This window comes from Hyperolius riggenbachi, chromosome 10 (assembly GCF_040937935.1).
Source record: "Hyperolius riggenbachi isolate aHypRig1 chromosome 10, aHypRig1.pri, whole genome shotgun sequence".
Classification (NCBI taxonomy): Eukaryota; Metazoa; Chordata; class Amphibia; order Anura; family Hyperoliidae; genus Hyperolius; species Hyperolius riggenbachi.
The window spans coordinates 290,563,543-290,583,360 of NC_090655.1; the positions used below are offsets into that span (position 1 = coordinate 290,563,543).

The following is a 19,818-nucleotide window of genomic DNA, read 5'->3' on the forward strand; positions in this document are numbered from 1 at the left end:
AACACTAAGTCACCCCTACTGTGACCAATCTGTGTACAGTAATGTACAGTGACCATTATCAGCTTATTACAGGCCGGTAACACTAAGTCACCCCCTACTGTGACCAATCTGTGTACAGTAATGTACAGTGACCATTATCAGCTTATTACAGGCCGGTAACACTAAGTCACCCCTACTGAGACCAATCTGTGTACAGTAATGTACAGTGACCATTATCAGCTTATTACAGGCCAGTAACACTAAGTCACCCCTACTGTGACCAATCTGTGTACAGTAATGTACAGTGACCATTATCAGCTTATTACAGGCCGGTAACACTAAGTCACCCCTACTGTGACCTATCTGTGTACAGTAACGTACAGTGACCATTATCAGCTTATTACAGGCCGGTAACACTAAGTCACCCCTACTGAGACCAATCTGTGTACAGTAATGTACAATGCCCATTATCAGCTTATTACAGGCCGGTAACACTAAGTCACCCCTACTGTGACCAATCTGTGTACAGTAATGTACAGTGACCATTATCAGCTTATTACAGGCCAGTAACACTAAGTAACCCCTACTGTGACCAATCTGTGTACAGTAATGTACAGTGACCATTATCAGCTTATTACAGGCTGGTAACACTAAGTCACCCTTACTGTGACCAATCTGTGTACAGTAATGTACAGTGACCATTATCAGCTTATTACAGTCCAGTAACACTAAGTCACCCCTACTGTGACCAATCTGTGTACAGTTATGTACAGTGACCATTATCAGCTTATTACAGGCCAGTAACACTAAGTCACCCCTACTGTGACCAATCTGTGTACAGTAATGTACAGTGACCATTATCAGCTTATTACAGGCCGGTAACACTAAGTCACCCCTACTGTGACCAATCTGTGCACAGTAATGTACAGTGACCATTATCAGCTTAATACAGGCCGGTAACACTAAGTCACCCCTACTGTGGCCAATCTGTGTACAGTAATGTACAGTGACCATTATCAGCTTATTACAGGCCAGTAACACTAAGTCACCCCCTACTGTGACCAATCTGTGTACAGTAATGTACAGTAACCATTATCAGCTTATTACATGCCGGTAACACTAAGTCACCCCTACTGTGACCAATCTGTGTACAGTAATGTACAGTGACCATTATCAGCTTATTACATGCCGGTAACACTAAGTCACCCCTACTGTGGCCAATCTGTGTACAGTAATGTACAGTGACCATTATCAGCTTATTACAGGCTGGTAACACTAAGTCACCCCTACTGTGACCAATCTGTGTACAGTAATGTACAGTGACCATTATCAGCTTATTACATGCCGGTAACACTAAGTCACCCCTACTGTGACCAATCTGTGTACAGTAATGGACAGTGACCTTTATCAGCATATTACAGGCCAGTAACACTAACTCCCCCCTACTGTGACCAATCTGTGTACAGTAATGTACAGTGACCATTATCAGCATATTACAGGCCAGTAACACTAACTCCCCCCTACTGTGACCAATCTGTGTACAGTAATGTACAGTGACCATTATCAACTTATTACAGGCCAGTAACACTAACTCACTACTACTGTGACCAATCTGTGTACAGTAATGTACAGTGACCATTATCAGCTTATTACAGGCCGGTAACACTAAGTCACCCATACTGTGACCAATCTGTGTACAGTAATGTACAGTGACCATTATCAGCTTATTACAGGCCGGTAACACTAAGTCACCCCTACTGTGACCAATCTGTGTACAGTAATGTACAGTAACCATTATCAGCTTATTACAGGCCAGTAACACTAAGTCACCCCTACTGTGACCAATCTGTGTACAGTAATGTACAGTGACCATTATCAGCTTATTACAGGCCAGTAACACTAAGTCACCCCTACTGCGACCAATCTGTGTACAGTAATGTACAGTGACCATTATCAGCTTATTACAGGCCAGTAACACTAACTCCCCCCTACTGTGACCAATCTGTGTACAGTAATGGACAGTGACCTTTATCAGTGGTAGAATGAATATAAACCACACACATGGTAGATTTCTATCACGTGAAATGATCGGTGATTATAGCTACATGTGACAATTTAGTGGCTGTCACAGTTGGAAAGTCCTCGGCTGATCAGCATTGTATTGCTGCTGTGAGATGTAGCCGGATGCTTCTCCCTCCATCACCCCCTCCCCTCTCCACAGAACAGAACAGGGAACTCCAATCAGGGTGTCTGTACTGTTATTGTTAGTAAGCTGTCACCAAACACAATCACAATATCTGAGTACAAATAACAGCTCCTAACATGGCCAGTCTGTGAGCAGCAATACAGCCACACCAGCAATATACACTCACCTAAAGGATTATTAGGAACACCTGTTCCATTTCTCATTAATGCAATTATCTAATCAACCGATCACATGGAAGTTGCTTCAATGCATTTAGGGGTGTGGTCCTGGTCAAGACAATCTCCTGACCTCCAAACTGAAAGTCAGAATGGGATATAAAGGTGATTTAAGCAATTCTGAGCGTGGCATGGTTGTTGGTGCCAGACGGGCCGGTCTGAGTATTTCACAATCTGCTCAGTTACTGGGATTTTCACGAACAACCATTTCTAGGGTTTACAAAGAAAGGTGTGAAAAGGGAAAAACATCCAGTATGCAGCATGTCGAGATTTCCATATGGCGGAATATCGTTTTTCCCAATAAACTGAACCACGTATGATCAAATGGAATAAATCTAATATTTCCTTTCCTTAGGTTACAGAAGACAAAGACTTTCTGATGATCATGGTTATTATAGGTTAATATAGGTGCATTAATGATTAAGACATGTATAGCATATTTTAATATTGCCATGTAATGCGAATTGTCCAGTCTGTGGGTCTCAAGGGAGATCAGATGTCTAGTTAGCAAGTAGTCAGATGTTCAGAGATGTTTGTGAATAGAAAGTAGACCACAATCTGACTAATAGTTAACACAGTTACCTTGCTTGGCCAAACAATTGCCAAACAAGAAAAGTTAAGTAACAATGAAAGAGACCTCTCAAGAGGCGAGTATATTTGCTGAATAAATGGACCTCTGAATACAATCTCTAAGGCTTGTAGATTTCAGAAATTAACCATTGTTTAGACCAAAACACTTGGTGACATAGCAAATAAAGTGTGGACACATGCATCCCTAACCTTTGGACAAAGTACAAGTTGGGAAAAACACATCTGAGTGCACGAACACTCTTATTTAAAATGAATATATATATATATATATATATAAGGTTATGGCATTTATATGTATGCCTTATGCGTAGAAATGTATCACACAAAGAGTAATACAGCTATTTTATGATCAAATCTTATATAATAGTTACAATCAGATTATGTTTTATCAAGAGTTAATACAAATTAGAAATAATATGAAAATGTATATGTATTAATATAAAGATTCTTTGAATGAATATATCCAGAATGGTATGGAAATGTTATGCTTACCCGTGTTGCATGTTAGACAATAATGTTAATGGTTAGACATATAAAACTCTGCTAACATGCACAATGTTTTATATAAGGAGAGATCCATGGTGATTTTAAATATGCCACTATAATTTTTGTCTTTAGTTTTTCCAAATATCCCATTAAGAATGTGATTAGTTAGCCAACAGCACCTCTAGAGGGTGAGATCCAGTATTACACTTGGGTTAAAAATTAGTCACAGAAAACTCCCATTGATCATTCCCACTACCTTGTGATAGGCTGGGAGATTTGATCTCCTGGGCAGGACTAGAGGTAGTGAGGAGTTTAAGAAGAGGGAGTGCATTCAATGAGGATGATCAGATCACCAGCTGAGGAAAGCAGATCTGAGCAGACCAGAACATAAGGGATCCATGCCATCTGAATGATCGCAAGCAGCCACGCCTAAAGGAATACGCCCCAGAGGCCATCTTGGTAACTATTAATAACCAATTTTTTTAGTTATATGGCTTATCACAGCATAGATATCTGAACTTTTGATTTATTGACAATTGTCTTTCTTAGTTTATAGTCATTTATAGCCAAAGGGAGTGGGCTCTTCCAGTGGACAGGAATTGCCCATTCCGTATATTTGATAAAACCCATTCAGTGGGTATATTTTTCTTTAGATTAACACAATCAATAGTTCAAGAATCGCTGGCTGTGAATTCCATAACTTGTTTTTGGATAGAAGCTAGATATTTCAAGCTACCTCCTCTAAACATTGATATGTTGGTATTTTGCCGCAGCATGTGCAGGCCACACCTAGCAAGGTTTAGGATGACTCAATAGATATTTTATTCCAAAATTATATATATGTTACCCGCTTGCTCTGTGTAGTAACACAGGCCAGCGGAGGTTAAAGTGTAGACAGAAGTAAAATTCCTGTCATTTATAGTTGATTGCATATTAATTGTGGGGCAACGCCCAGTCGTTATATCCACTGAGTCATCCTAAATTTGTCATAGTGAATGGTATAGCTGACATCAACCATTTTATGTTGGATAGCGCATTTTTTATTTTGACTGCGCAATTTTGATTTTGATAGCAGCCATTTTGATTTTGATAGCAGCCATTTTGATTTTGATAGTAGCCATTTTGATTTTGATAGTAGCCATTTTGTTTCTGGTCAATTCAGCCATTTTGTCTCCAGGAATCCTGTGGTAAATTGGGTAACATGGCCGGTGGCCATATTTGATGAGTCATAGCTCTGCACTGTATTTGAATTGACTGCTAAATGGTTTAAGCCTTTTGTTATTGATTAATGCATATGATAACATTTTGATTGTATCACTGAAACTGTGTTATCCAGCTCATTGCTCATTATAAGAATAACCTTACGCGTTTTGTTTTAAATCAGAAGTGCAATTTTATATTGTTCTGATATTGTGATATTTATTTGATATTAAATAGATATTTTTACAAATTGATCTACGTTTATTTACATGTTTAAACCAGTACTGTAAAACCTTGAATAACGAACTCATACAGTTAGGCGTGTGTTTGTATTTTTAGCTCCTCCCATTTTTTTCCAGGAGCATTACATTTACAGTTTGATTTTATATTTATTTTTAACAATTTATACAAACATTGACAAAACGCCCGACAAGCAGTCCTGTGGGGGAAAATGCCTTGTTAATGCTAGAGGTCAGAGGAGAATGGGCCGATTGATTCAAGCTGATAGAAGAGCAACATTGACTGAAATAACCTCTCGTTACAACCGAGGTATGCAGCAAAGCATTTGTGAAGCACAACCTTGAGGCGGATGGGCTACAGCAGCAGAAGACCCCACCGGGTACTACTCATCTCCACTACAAATAGGAAAAAGAGGGTACAATTTGCACAAGATCACAAAAATTGGACAGTTGAAGACTGGAAAAATACAACCTCGATAATTAAACCAGTGAACAAGTCCCTTTAAAAATCAGTTCACCTCTATTGTCTTAGAGGGAGGGCAGGTTGATTCCTTTCTCAAAGACAACCATCAATAAATTCAACCGCCACTCAACGAACTGTATGCAAAAATACTTTATTTTTAGAAAAAGTGGTACAGAAAACCCTAAAACCCCAAACCCCATATAACCAGAATAGCTGGGCACTTGCTACTGGAGAACTCCATGAGACACACCCCACACACCACATGCACTCTGGATCGGCCGATCCTATCTTGCCGTGTGTGGCTAGTGCAAACACCTTGCTGAGATAGTAATCAATGTAACTCTCTGCTATCGATTAGTTAATGGGTTAACTCCTCCGTCACACAAGGCATCCCCAATGTTTTGGGTGGGCCCCACAGTTCAGTCCTTTAGACAATGGCCATGATGTTATATCAATCAGGCTTACAACCTGCATACTTTAGATCATCATAGTCCATTCAAGGCACATGTTATTAAGCAACTTGAAGGCAATCCTGGCTATCCGCCCAGCGCTCCGCTACTTAGCTTTACCTTCTCAACGCTGCTTTCTTGTTGCTCTGCACCGCGGCGTCCCGCGGGCTACAGGTACCTGTATACCTTGATGCAGCCGGTGTCTGCTTCAGCGTGTAATCCGCATTTAACTCACGGACATAGCTTCGGCCCAGCGTCACTCCGCCACGCCCACATACGCGTTACGCCCACTATACCATGGGCTTCCTCAGTGTGAAGATGCGCTGTCAGTCCGTGGGACTTCCCTTCATTTTAACCTACTCCATCTCCACCAAGCCTCGTTCTGGATCTCTGCATTTGATCTATGCCCTCCATCCTCACCCAGCCTCTGGCCGAGTTCATTGCATATACTGACAACTCATTAGACATTTGTGTTGCAGTAACTCATTTAAAGAACGGGTCACATCATGAGAGCATAAGTCACAGAGTGCAAATGTCACAGCCAATTCTTCATCCAAAGCTGGAAACATTCCACTGCGTTCCAAATTGCAGTCTTAAAACAGACTCAACCTAAGAGACTCCATGTGTGGTCTACAGCCTATCAGAGCATTCCTAAACGTTCATGTTTTTATTCAATTCTCTCATCAATCAACCTCCATTCACATCCTCATATATCCAGCCCAGTCAGTTACTGCCCCCTCACTCAAAATCATAATTGGATAGAACTCATTTTATGTTCAATCACTTATATATCCGGGCCAGGGGACTGATAGCCATAATATATAGCAGCTAAAGGGGAACCCCGTATCAATCCATTAAGAGTATATGAGTTATGGATTATAGTCCACACCCCATAGACCTGTTATCCCTTCAGACATCAGATCTCATGCATAGTAACAGTACTGGAGTGTCGCCATCCATTTTAATATTCCTTTAAAAAATGCCCCAAATTCAATTCCGTGTTTAACCCATGCGGGACCAGGGTTCCCAATCTGTAGATCCACCTATCCTCTATTTGGTACAACAGTCTCTCATGGTTCCCACCCCTCCTACTTTTTTTGGCCTTAAAGAGAACCCGAGGTGGGTTTGAAGAATATTATCTGCATACAGAGGCTGGATCTGCCTATACAGCCCAGCCTCTGTTGCTATCCCAAACCCCCCTAAGGTCCCCCTGCACTTTGCAATCCCTCATAAATCACAGCCACGCTGCTGACAAACAGCTTGTCAGAGCTGGCTGTGTTTATCTCTATAGTGTCAGTCTACTGCTCTCCCCGTCTCCTGCAGAACTCCTGTCCCCGCCTGCCTCCCTTCCCTCCCTGCTGATTGGAGGGAAGGGACGGGGGCAGGGACCGGAGCTATGCAGGAGGCGGGGGAGCAGCTGAGACTGACACTACAGATGTAAACACAGCCTCACAGCACGGCTGTGATTTATGAGGGATTGCAGAGTGCAGGGGGACCTTAGTGGGGTTTGGGATAGCAACAGAGGCTGGGCTGTATAGGCAGATCCAGCCTCTGTATGCAGATAACATTCTTTAAACACACCTCGGGTTCTCTTTAATGATTCCTTTGAATCTAAGACATTCTGGGTCACAATTATGAAAGAGTGCAAAATGAGCACCTAATGGGCTCTTCTCATCCTCTCCATTTATATTGGTGACATGCTCCCCAATCCGTTCCTTTAGTGCCCTCTTGGTCTTCCTAATAATTTTAGCCCACAAGGGCAAGTAATCATGTAGATGACACCCTCTGAGTTGCAGTTTATAAAACTCCTAATCTCAAAATCTTTGTCACCCTTGGCATTTTGGAACGTGTTGGTTTTATCCGCCAACCTGCAATATCTACATTTTCCACAGGAATTCATTCCAGTTGGGATTGGGCCTAACAAAAAACCCTCCCTTTGTTGGCATCCTGGGTGTCTGAATACACTTCTGTTCTAACCAGGGCATCCCTTACATTTGGTGCTCTCCTGGGTGTCAGCAACGGGTATGGTCCAACTACACTCAGGAGTTCTGGACCCAGCTTCAGGACGTACCAATGACGTTCAAGCACCTTCCTTAACTGGGGTCAGTGTGAGCCGCACGTGGTGATGAGTCTTACCCCATCACCATTATTTTTCTATCTCTTAAGACTTTCTTCCCGCATTAAATCCGACACGCGCTCCATAGTGCCCTCTAGTACCTGCTCTGATTAGCCTCTCTTCTTGAAACAATCACACATTTTCATCTGCTCGATTTGAAAGTCATCATCTTCCGAGCAATTTCGTCTAACCCTGACTAGTTGTCCATACGGTATCCCCCCGTTTCTGACACCCAGGGTGGAAACTAGAACCATGCCAGCAGTTTCCTTTCTGTAAACCGAAGTCTGTAATCTATTCCCTTTCTTTTTGATCAATACATCCAGAAAAGCAATTTTTTCCAGATCTATTGGGCTTGATTCAGTAAACGGTGCTAACCCAGTTAGCACGCCTAAAGACTTTGGGCATGATAACTAGGGTGCTAACTGGGTTACCACCGTTTACTAAATTCACATCGCACGCAAAGTCCCACACTGAAAACTTTGCGTGCGCACAGCATCGTGGTGCGACGAAAACAGCGCACCCGATGCACCTATAAGGTCGCATTGGGTGCGACTTTAACGTCACATGGTGCGACGTTAAGGTTGCACCCAATGCGACCTTATAGGCGCTTCGGGTGTGCTGTTTTCGCGGTGCACGCACAAAGTTTTGCGCATGGGACTTTGCGCGCGATGTGAATTTAGTAAAGGGTGATAACCCAGTTAGCACCCTAGTTATCATGCCCAAAGTCTTTAGATGTGAATTTATCAAGCCTAAACTAACTTTAGGCGTGATATAGGGCTTTTCACAGGCGTGCTAACACTTAGCACGGTTTACTGAATCAAGCCCATTGTGTATGTCACCCTCAGGTTACGAAAATTCAATCAGCGTCTCCTGGGGACCCCTCCAGACGAGGAAGACGTCGTCCACATAGCAAAGCCACAGGGCCGCCTGCGCACCAAATGCCTCCTGGGGATAGACATCCTGTCTCTCCCAAGCACCCAGGTGCAAACATGCACTCATATACCCTTAATGGGTTGATACGGGGTTCCCCTTTAGCTGCTATATATTATGGCTGTCAGTCCCCTGGCCCGGATAAATAAGTGAATGAACATAAAATTAGTTCTATCCAACTATGATTTTGAGTGAGGGGGAAGTAATTGACTGGGTTGGATATATGAGGATGGGAATGGAGGTTGATTGATGAGAGAATTGAATAAAAACATGAACGTTTAGGAATGCTCTGATAGGCTGTAGACTACACATGGACTACACATGGAGTGTCTTAGGTTGAGTCTGTGAGTTGTCAGTATATGCAATGAACTCGGCAAGCGGCTGGGTGAGGATGGAGGGCATAGATCAAATGCTGAGATCCAGAACGAGGCTTGGTGGAGATGGAGTAGGTTAAAATGAAGGGAAGTCCCACAGACCGACAGCGCATCATAACACTGAGGAAGCCCACGGTATAGTGGGTGTAACGCGTATGTGGGCATGGTGGGGTGACGCTGGGCCGAAGCTATGTCCATGAGTTACATGCAGATCACACAAGCATACACCGGCTGCATCAAGGTATATAGGTACCTGTAGCCCGCGGGACGCCACGGTGCAGAGCAACAAGAAAGCAGCGTTGAGAAGGTAAAGCTAAGTAGCGGAGCGCTGGGCGGATAGCCAGGATTGCCTTCAAGTTGCTTAATAACATGTGCCTTGAATGGACTATGATGATCTGAAGTATGCAGGTTGTAAGCCTGATTGATATAACATCATGGCCATTGTCTAAAGGACTGAACTGTGGGGCCCACCCAAAACATTGGGGATGCCTCGTGTGACGGAGGAGTTAACCCATTAACTAATCGATAGCAGAGAGCCACATTGATTAATATCTCAGCAAGGTGTTTGCACTAGCCACACACGGCAAGATAGGATTGGCCGATCCACAGTGTATGTGGTTGCGTGTGGGGTGTGTCTCATGGAGTACTCCAGTAGCAAGTGCCCAGCTATTCTGGTTTTATGGGGTTTGGGGTTTTAGGGCTTGACTCACAAAAGAGTACTAACTGTTAGAACGGCAGTTTTCGCGTGAATTAACCGTTTTTGCGCGCAAACGGGAATTTTTGCTCAAAATCGGTATTGCATGAAAATTTGCGTTTGCGCGCGAAAACTATAATGATTTCATGTGAAAATTCACGTTTGCGCGCGAAAACGGTTAATTGCGCACGAAAATTCGCGATCGCTCGCAACCGCGAAAATTTGTGCAAAAACGGCCGTGCTAACAGTTAGCACTCTTTTGTGAATCAAGCCCTTAGGGTTTTCTGGACCACTTTTTCTATAAATAAAGTATTTTTGCATACAGTTTGTTGAGTGGCGTTTTAATTTATTGATGGTTGTCTTGAAGACTGGAAAAATGTTGCCTGGTCTGATGAGTCTCGATAGAGTCAGAATTTGGCATAAACAGAATGAGAACATGGATCCATCATGCCTTGTTACCACTGTGCAGGCTGGGGGTGGTGGTGTAATGGTGTGGGGGATGTTTTCTTGGCACACTTTAGGCCCCTTAGTGCCAATTGGGCATCGTTTAAATGCCACGGGCTACCTGAGCATTGTTTCTGACCATGTCCATCCTTTCATGACCACCATGTCCCCATCCTCTGATGGCTACTTCCAGCAGGATAATGCACCATGTCACAAAGCTCCAATCATTTCTAATTGGTTTCTTGGACATGACAAGGAGTTCACTGTACTAAAATGACCGCCACAGTCACCAGATCTCAACCCAATAGAGCTTTGTATCCTATCAATATGGGCCAACATTTCTAAAGAATGCTTTCAGCAACTTGTTAAGTCAATGCCACATAGAATTAAGGCAGTTCTGAAGGTGAAAGGGGGTCAAACACTGTATTAGTATGGTGCTCCTCATAATCCTTTAGGTGAGTGTACATACACATTTATTCTATATTACTGCTGACTACTCACCTGTTCTGCCCTCTGTAACATTGTCCTCCTCTTTACTTGTCCTCATCATGTCACCCTCCTCTATAGACTGCTGATCACTCCTCACATACGTCTCTTCTTCTTCCTCTTTACTTGTCCCCATCATGTCACCCGCCTCCATAGACTGCTGATCACTCCTCACATACGTCTCTTCTTCTTCCTCTTTACATGTCCTCATCATGTCTCCCTCCTCCATAGACTGCTGATCACTCCTCACATACTTCTCCTCTTCTTCCTCTTTACATGTCCTCATAATGTCACCCTCCTCCATAGACTGCTGATCACTCCTCACATATGTCTCTTCTTCTTCCTCTTTACTTGTTCTCATCATGTCACCCTCCTCCATAGACTGCTGATCACTCCTCACATACGTCTCCTCTTCTTCCTCTTTACATGTCCTCATAATGTCACCCTCCTGCATAGACTGCTGATCACTCCTCACATACGTCTCTTCTTCTTCCTCTTTAATTGTCCTCATCATGTCACCCTCCTCCATAGACTGCTTATCACTCCTCACATACGTCTCTTCTTCCTCTTTTATTGTCCTCATCATGTCACCCTCCTCCATAGACTGCTGATCACTCCTCACATATGTCTTTTCTTCTTCCTTTTTACATGTCCTCATAATGTCACCCTCCTCCATAGACTGCTGATCACTCCTCACATATGTCTCCTCTTCTTCCTCTTTACTTGTCCTCATCATGTCACCCTCCTGCATAGACTGCTGATCACTCCTCACATACGTCTCTTCTTCTTCCTCTTTACATGTCCTCATCATGTCACCCTCCTCCATAGACTGCAGATCAATCCTCACATATGTCTCTTCTTCTTCCTCTTTAATTGTCCTCATCATGCCACCCTCCTCCATAGACTGCTGATCACTCCTCACATATGTCTCCTCTTCTTCCTCTTTACATGTCCTCATCATGTCACCCTCCTCCATAGACTGCAGATCAATCCTCACATATGTCTCTTCTTCTTCCTCTTTAATTGTCCTCATCATGCCACCCTCCTCCATAGACTGCTGATCACTCCTCACATACGTCTCCTCTTCTTCCTCTTTAATTGTCCTCATCATGTCACCCTCCTCCATAGACTGCTGATCACTCCTCACATATGTCTCTTCCTCTTTACTTGTCCTCATCTTTTCACCCTCCTCCATAGAGTGCTGATCACTCCTCACATACGTCTCTTCTTTCTCTTTACATGTCCCCATCATGTCACCCTCCTCCATAGACTGCTGATCACTCCTCACATACAACTCTTCTTCTTCCTCTTTAACCACAGCAGCACTTACATGTGTCAGTTCTCCACCCTAAGTTCACAAAAAGAGGAGCTAATTGAAATTGTGAACACAGATAACAGCATACGCAGAAGGAAAAATGTAATACAATTTAGAGTCTCTGGAGACCCTCATGCCCACCTACCTGATAATGGTGGGGGGTGGTGTGACATTTCTGTGGACAATTCCAGGAATAAAGAGGACCTGTACATCTCTCTGGTGGGTTTCTGTTACTGGATACATCTGTAGGAAACACGCACACTGATTGAATACATTGTCTCTATGTGATTATCAGATGATGGGGGATCTAGGTGGACCCCAAGTACTGCTCTCTCCAGTACAAGTAATGAAAGTCTCCTCTTACCCGGTGATGTGAGGGGCGGCTGACTCTCCATCATGGCGTCCTTGTAGAGGTCCTGGTGTCCTTCTATATACTGCCCCTCCTCCATGGAGAAATAGATGAGACAATGAGCCTCCTTATAGGAACCTGACACACAGAATGATACAGTCACCACCATACAAATCACTGGCTGTCACTGGATACTGTCCCATAATTCCTGCTAATGCTCAACTCACCCCGACAGCAGATCAGTGAGGATGTTGTGGGCTTCTCGTGTCTCTCAGATATCAGGGGGTGAGGTGGGGGCACCGCGATGGTCAGCAGACTTCACAGAAGGGAAACTGTATGGAGAGACTGAAGGTAAGGTCATGTGACACTACCAGAATCCTCCTCACCTCTCCAGTTATGTGACACCCCCAGAATCCTCCTCACCTCTCCAGTCATGTGACACTCCCAGAATCCTCCTCACCTCTCCAGTCATGTGACACTCCCAGAATCCTCCTCACCTCTCCAGTCATGTGACACTCCCAGAATCCTCCTCACCACTCCAGTCATGTGACACCCCCAGAATCCTCCTCACCTCTCCGGTCATGTGACACTCCCAGAATCCTTTTCTCCAATCATGTGTAAGTCTGCAGGGGTGTCTATTCTCTTTGTGTGACAAACAGGAAGTGCACAGAATGTCCTCTACACTTCCCCATCCCCCATGTGCTCCTCCCTCACCCCAATATCTGTCCTCTCCTGACCACTATGTACTCCTCCCTTGCCCCAATACCTGTCCTCCCCTCCCCCACTATGTGCTCCCCCCTCACCCCAATACCTGTCCTCCCCTCCCCCACTATGTGCTCCCCCCTCACCCCAATACCTGTCCTCCCCTCCCCCACTATGTGCTCCTCCCTCACCCCAATACCTCCCCTCCCCTCCCCCACTATGTGCTCCTCCCTCACCCCAATACCTCCCCTCCCCCACTATGTGCTCCTCCCTCACCCCAATACCTCCCTTCCCTCACTATGTGCTCCTCCCTCACCCCAATACCTGTCCTCCCCTCCCCCACTATGTGCTCCTCCCTTCACCCCAATACCTGTCCTCCCCTCCCCCACTATGTGCTCCTCCCTCACCCCAATACCTGTCCACCCCTCCCCCACTATGTGCTCCTCCCCTCACCCCAATACCTGTCCTCTCCTCCCCCACTATGTGCTCCACCCCCACCCATATTCCTGTCCTCCCCTCCCCCACTCCAATACCTGTCCTCCCGTCCCCCACTATGTGCTCCTCCCTCACCCCAATACCTGTCCTCCCCCCACTATGTGCTCCTCCTCTTACCCCAATACCTGTCCTCCCCTCCCCGACTATGTGCTCCTCCCCACCCATATACCTGTCCTCCCCTCTCTCACTATGTGCTCCTCCTCCACCCCAATGCCTGTCCTCCCATCCCCCACTGTGTGCGCCCCCCCCCCCCCCCCCCCCGGTGGCTTCAGCTCTCAGGCACTGAGTGTGACAGGAGGAAATGTTACAGTCTGGTCTCCCTATGACCCGAACAGCCCCACTGCAGTCCATCATGAATGCGTCAGCCAGAATTATCCACTACTCCAATCGCTCCACCACGGCGGATCCCCTCCTTGAATCCCTCCACTGGCTTCCTATCCAGTCCAGAATCAGATTCAAGATACTGTGTCTGACCTACAAATCTGTCCACAAAACATGTCCAACCAACATTTCTGATCTTACTCAGAGGTACACACCTAGTCACTCACTCCGCTCTTCCCATGAACTGCGCCTGACCGTCCCCCGCATCACCCAGTCCCATGCACGCATCCAGGACTTCTCAAGAGCTGCTCCAACACTATGGAACTCCCTACCTCCCCCCATTAGGGCAGCCCCCTCCAACATCTTCAAGAAGGCCCTCAAAACTCACCTTTTCACTCTGGCCTACTACCCCTCACAAGTGCTCTAAACCCACAGCTGAACTCTGGTCCCCTACCTTTTGTGTCCTTACCACTCCCTCTAGATTGTAAGCCTTTGGACAGGGTCCTCCTCCTGTTCATGCACCTCCATTACTGTGCACCCATGCTATGGATCTGAGTGAACCTAACTTGCCTAATCTCCATGCTCCATCCAGTGACTAAGCATTACCTTGTACTCATACTGTGCTGTGTGATCTCCATGCTCCCCTCCAGTGACTAAGCATTACCTGGTACTCATACTGTGCTGTGTGATCTCCATGCTCCCATCCAGTGACTAAGCATTACCTGGTACTCATACTGTGCTGTGTGATCTCCATGCTCCATCCAGTGACTAAGCATTACCTGGTACTCATACTGTGCTGTGTGATCTCCATGCTCCCCTCCAGTGACTAAGCATTACCTGGTACTCATACTGTGCTGTGTGATCTCCATGCTCCATCCAGTGACTGACTAAGCATTACCTTGTACTCATACTGTGCTGTGTGATCTCCATGCTCCCCTCCAGTGACTAAGCATTACCTGGTACTCATACTGTGCTGTGTGATCTCCATGCTCCCATCCAGTGACTAAGCATTACCTTGTACTCATACTGTGCTGTGTGATCTCCATGCTCCCCTCCAGTGACTAAGCATTACCTTGTACTCATACTGTGCTGTGTGATCTCCATGCTCCCCTCCAGTGACTAAGCATTACCTTGTACTCATACTGTGCTGTGTGATCTCCATGCTCCCCTCCAGTGACTGACTAAGCATTACCTTGTACTCATACTGTGCTGTGTGATCTCCATGCTCCCATCCAGTGACTAAGCATTACCTTGTACTCATACTGTGCTGCGTGATCTCCATGCTCCCCTCCAGTGACTAAGCATTACCTTGTACTCATACTGTGCTGTGTGATCTCCATGCTCCCATCCAGTGACTGACTAAGCATTACCTTGTACTCATACTGTGCTGTGTGATCTCCATGCTCCATCCAGTGACTAAGCATTACCTTGTACTCATACTGTGCTGTGTGATCTCCATGCTCCATCCAGTGACTAAGCATTACCTTGTACTCATACTGTGCTGTGTGATCTCCATGCTCCCCTCCAGTGACTAAGCATTACCTTGTACTCATACTGTGCTGTGTGATCTCCATGCTCCCCTCCAGTGACTGACTAAGCATTACCTTGTACTCATACTGTAATGTGTGATCTCCATGCTCCCATCCAGTGACTAAGCATTACCTTGTACTCATACTGTGCTGTGTGATCTCCATGCTCCCATCCAGTGACTAAGCATTACCTTGTACTCATACTGTGCTGCGTGATCTCCATGCTCCCCTCCAGTGACTAAGCATTACCTTGTACTCATACTATGCTGTGTGATCTCCATGCTCCCATCCAGTGACTGACTAAGCATTACCTTGTACTCATACTGTGCTGTGTGATCTCCATGCTCCCATCCAGTGACTGACTAAGCATTACCTTGTACTCATACTGTGCTGTGTGATCTCCATGCTCCATCCAGTGACTAAGCATTACCTTGTACTCATACTGTGCTGTGTGATCTCCATGCTCCATCCAGTGACTAAGCATTACCTTGTACTCATACTGTGCTGTGTGATCTCCATGCTCCATCCAGTGACTAAGCATTACCTTGTACTCATACTGTGCTGTGTGATCTCCATGCTCCATCCTGTGACTAAGCATTACCTTGTACTCATACTGTGCTGTGTGATCTCCATGCTCCATCCAGTGACTAAGCATTACCTTGTACTCATACTGTGCTGTGTGATCTCCATGCCCCATCCAGTGACTAAGCATTACCTTGTACTCATACTGTGCTGTGTGATCTCCATGCTGCATCCAGTGACTAAGCATTACCTTGTACTCATACTGTGCTGTGTGATCTCCATGCTCCCATCCAGTGACTAAGCATTATCTTGTACTCATACTGTGCTGTGTGATCTCCATGCTGCATCCAGTGACTAAGCATTACCTTGTACTCATACTGTGCTGTGTGATCTCCATGCTCCCATCCAGTGACTAAGCATTATCTTGTACTCATACTGTGCTGTGTGATCTCCATGCTGCATCCAGTGACTAAGCATTACCTTGTACTCATACTGTGCTGTGTGATCTCCATGCTCCATCCAGTGACTAAGCATTACCTTGTACTCATACTGTGCTGTGTGATCTCCATGCTCCCATCCAGTGACTAAGCATTACCTTGTACTCATACTGTGCTGTGTGATCTCCATGCTCCATCCAGTGACTAAGCATTACCTTGTACTCATACTGTGCTGTGTGATCTCCATGCTCCATCCTGTGACTAAGCATTACCTTGTACTCATACTGTGCTGTGTGATCTCCATGCTCCATCCAGTGACTAAGCATTACCTTGTACTCATACTGTGCTGTGTGATCTCCATGCCCCATCCAGTGACTAAGCATTACCTTGTACTCATACTGTGCTGTGTGATCTCCATGCTGCATCCAGTGACTAAGCATTACCTTGTACTCATACTGTGCTGTGTGATCTCCATGCTCCCATCCAGTGACTAAGCATTATCTTGTACTCATACTGTGCTGTGTGATCTCCATGCTGCATCCAGTGACTAAGCATTACCTTGTACTCATACTGTGCTGTGTGATCTCCATGCTCCCATCCAGTGACTAAGCATTACCTGGTACTCATACTGTGCTGTGTGATCTCCATGCCCCATCCAGTGACTAAGCATTACCTTGTACTCATACTGTGCTGTGTGATCTCCATGCTCCCCTCCAGTGACTAAGCATTACCTGGTACTCGGTGCTGCATGATCTGGTCTATCTTGTATTCTTGTATTGTCATATTGCTGTATGTCACCCCTAAATATTGTCTGTAACCTAAACTAATGTCCAGCGCTGCGTAATATGTTGGCGCTTTATAAATACAATAAATAAATAATTATTAATTATAGTTACAGGCGGCAAATAATGGAAATATAAAATAAACAAAGTAACCTTTTCTCTCCTCCTCTGCAGCCAGCACGAGCTCTGCTCTCCCCACTTCCGCTCTATCACCACTTCCGGTCCCTACCTTCCAATGACAGCAGAGGGCGGGGATTCCCAGTGACGTCACTCCCACTCGTGACCTCCTTTGGGTGATTAGCTACTATCAGTGGATGCCGCACAATATGCTCCACCCACCAACCTCCAGCCTCTCTTTTCACTTCCTCTCTGTGGCTCTGTGTTTCTGGTTTCTGCGTTCCAGCTGGTGGAGGGGAGCTCGCCATCTTGTGGTCAGTCAGCTAACTGCAGCCTCATTTATTAATCAAACTGCAGCTATGCTGGGTGTGGTTTGCCTTCTTAAATCAGAAGGAGATTTGGAATAATTCAGCTATAAGTGAACATTTGTGGTTACCCACAATGCACTGCTACTGAATATGCAAATGATCTCTTTTTGCCCCAGTAAGCAAAGCTAGCATGCTTACAGGGGCAAAAAGAGACAATTTGCATATTAAGTAGTGGTGTATTGTGGGTAACCACAAATGTTCACTTATAGCTGAACTATTGCAAATCTCCTGTTTTAAGAAGGCAAATCACACCAAGCATTGATTTTTAGTAGGAGGTCTTTCAGTCTCTTTTATCTCCCTATATATTACATAGTCCCCAACAGTCCCGATTTGATCGGGACTGTACCGATTTGGGGGGCCCCTCCCGCCATCCCGCGCTGCCCCCCTTCTGTCCCGGCCGCTGGGCAGAGAGAAGGAAAAAAATTGATCGAGGCACCAGCCCCGGGGATCTGCATGCGGGATGGATTGCCGCCGCTATTTATTTCTCCCTCCCTCCCTCCTAATGTGTCCCCCAGTGTCCCCGGCTTCCCCCCGCACAGTAATATGGGCAGCGGAGCGGGCAGTGAGTCTTACCACTGCCTCTCCGCTGCGTACCGGGATCTCCTCTGATCTTCTCGCTTCCTGTGACGTCACGACATATTAGGAGGGAGGGAGAAGGATAATGATGGCGGCGGCGGCCATCCATGCCGCATACCGGGCGGGCTGGTGCCTCGATCGGCTTTTTTTTCCCCCTCTCTCTGCCTGGCCACCCCCCTCCTCCTCCTCACCACCACCACCCCGGCACCCTCCAAAATTATTTAAAAAAAAACAAAACTTTTTTTTCCCCTGGGGTGGGCGTGACTAGGGGGTTGGGGGCGTGGCCAGGGGTGTGGCCTAATTGTCCCGTATTGGGACATTGAAATGTTGGGAGGTATGTATATTGGTTTGGGTCACCCCGAGCTGCTTGACTGCTCTGTTAAACTGTAGGAAGAGAGAGCAGCCAGGGAGTATGTGGGAGATAGAGGGATGTGGCTAGGTATGAGGGGCGGGGACAATATAATCTGGGCGGAAGTTTCAAGTAATTGGAATACCTGAGGAAATAACAGGGATTGTGTTTTGGGAGATGCAGGTGGTTTTCCAGGGCATTACATACTTAACCACTTGAGGACTCAGCCTTTACCCCCACCCCCCCACCCCCCCTTAAGGACCAGCGTGATTTTTTATGATCTGTGCTGGGTGGGCTCTGCAGCCCCCAGCACAGATCAGGTTGCAGGTAGAGCAATCAGATCACCCCCCTTTTTCCCCCCCTATGGGGATGATGTGCAGGGGGGGTCTGATCGCTCCTGCCTGCCTGGGTGTTGCGGGGGGGCACCTTAAAGCCCCCCTCCGCGGCAAAATTCCCCCCCTCCCTCTCACCCCTGGTGATCGGGGCTGCACAGGACGCTGTCCAAAATAATTGTAATGCAGAAATGTTTCACCAGAAAATAATCGTAATGCAGCAATGTTTCACTAGAAAATAATCATAACACAGCAGTGTTTCACCAGAAAATAATCATAATGCAGCAATGTTTCACTAGAAAATAATCATAATGCAGCAATGTTTCACCAGAAAATAATCATAATATGGGCAGCGTTTCACCAGAAATTAATGTGCATCTTTAAAAACAAGCATTTCAAGTCAAGAAGTATGTGGTTTGCCGGCAGTATAAGGATTATAGTACCTTTATAAGCTGATCAAGTATGAGGGTAGTGAAAAAGGAGGTTCAAATATCAAGCCCTTACCTCAGTTATGATAACTGCTTGCTCTTGATGTTGATAGCAGTTGCAAAACATTGATCAACAAAGAAAAAAGCAGGTTTCATCAGGCATCGGAAGCAGGTGGATCAGCCTCGGAAGGAACACAGCCGAGCGAAACGGCCGTTAGGCTACCCCTTACTGCCCTGCACCCACCTCTGATATGGTAGGACATCTATCTTATCCAGAAATATTCATCTTTGTCACTCTAGCACGAGTGATTTGCCTGTGACTTA

General features: G+C 45.6%; 1 protein-coding gene across 1 annotated transcript in view; it reads right to left on the bottom strand.

Annotated features, from left to right (window-relative positions):
* LOC137535594 (zinc finger protein 585A-like) overlaps window positions 1-17,546 on the bottom strand; it is a 31,789-nt gene extending 14,243 nt beyond the window's left edge. Inside the window, exons 1-5 of the mRNA XM_068257443.1 lie at window positions 17,478-17,546; window positions 12,764-12,868; window positions 12,552-12,674; window positions 12,333-12,430; window positions 10,888-12,220 (exon numbers count right to left, since the gene is read on the bottom strand). Coding sequence (XP_068113544.1) covers window positions 10,888-12,220; window positions 12,333-12,430; window positions 12,552-12,636 — 1,516 coding nt within the window. The 5' untranslated portion in view covers window positions 12,637-12,674; window positions 12,764-12,868; window positions 17,478-17,546. The remainder of the gene's footprint in view (window positions 1-10,887; window positions 12,221-12,332; window positions 12,431-12,551; window positions 12,675-12,763; window positions 12,869-17,477) is intronic.
* Between the last annotated feature and the right edge of the window lie 2,272 nt (window positions 17,547-19,818).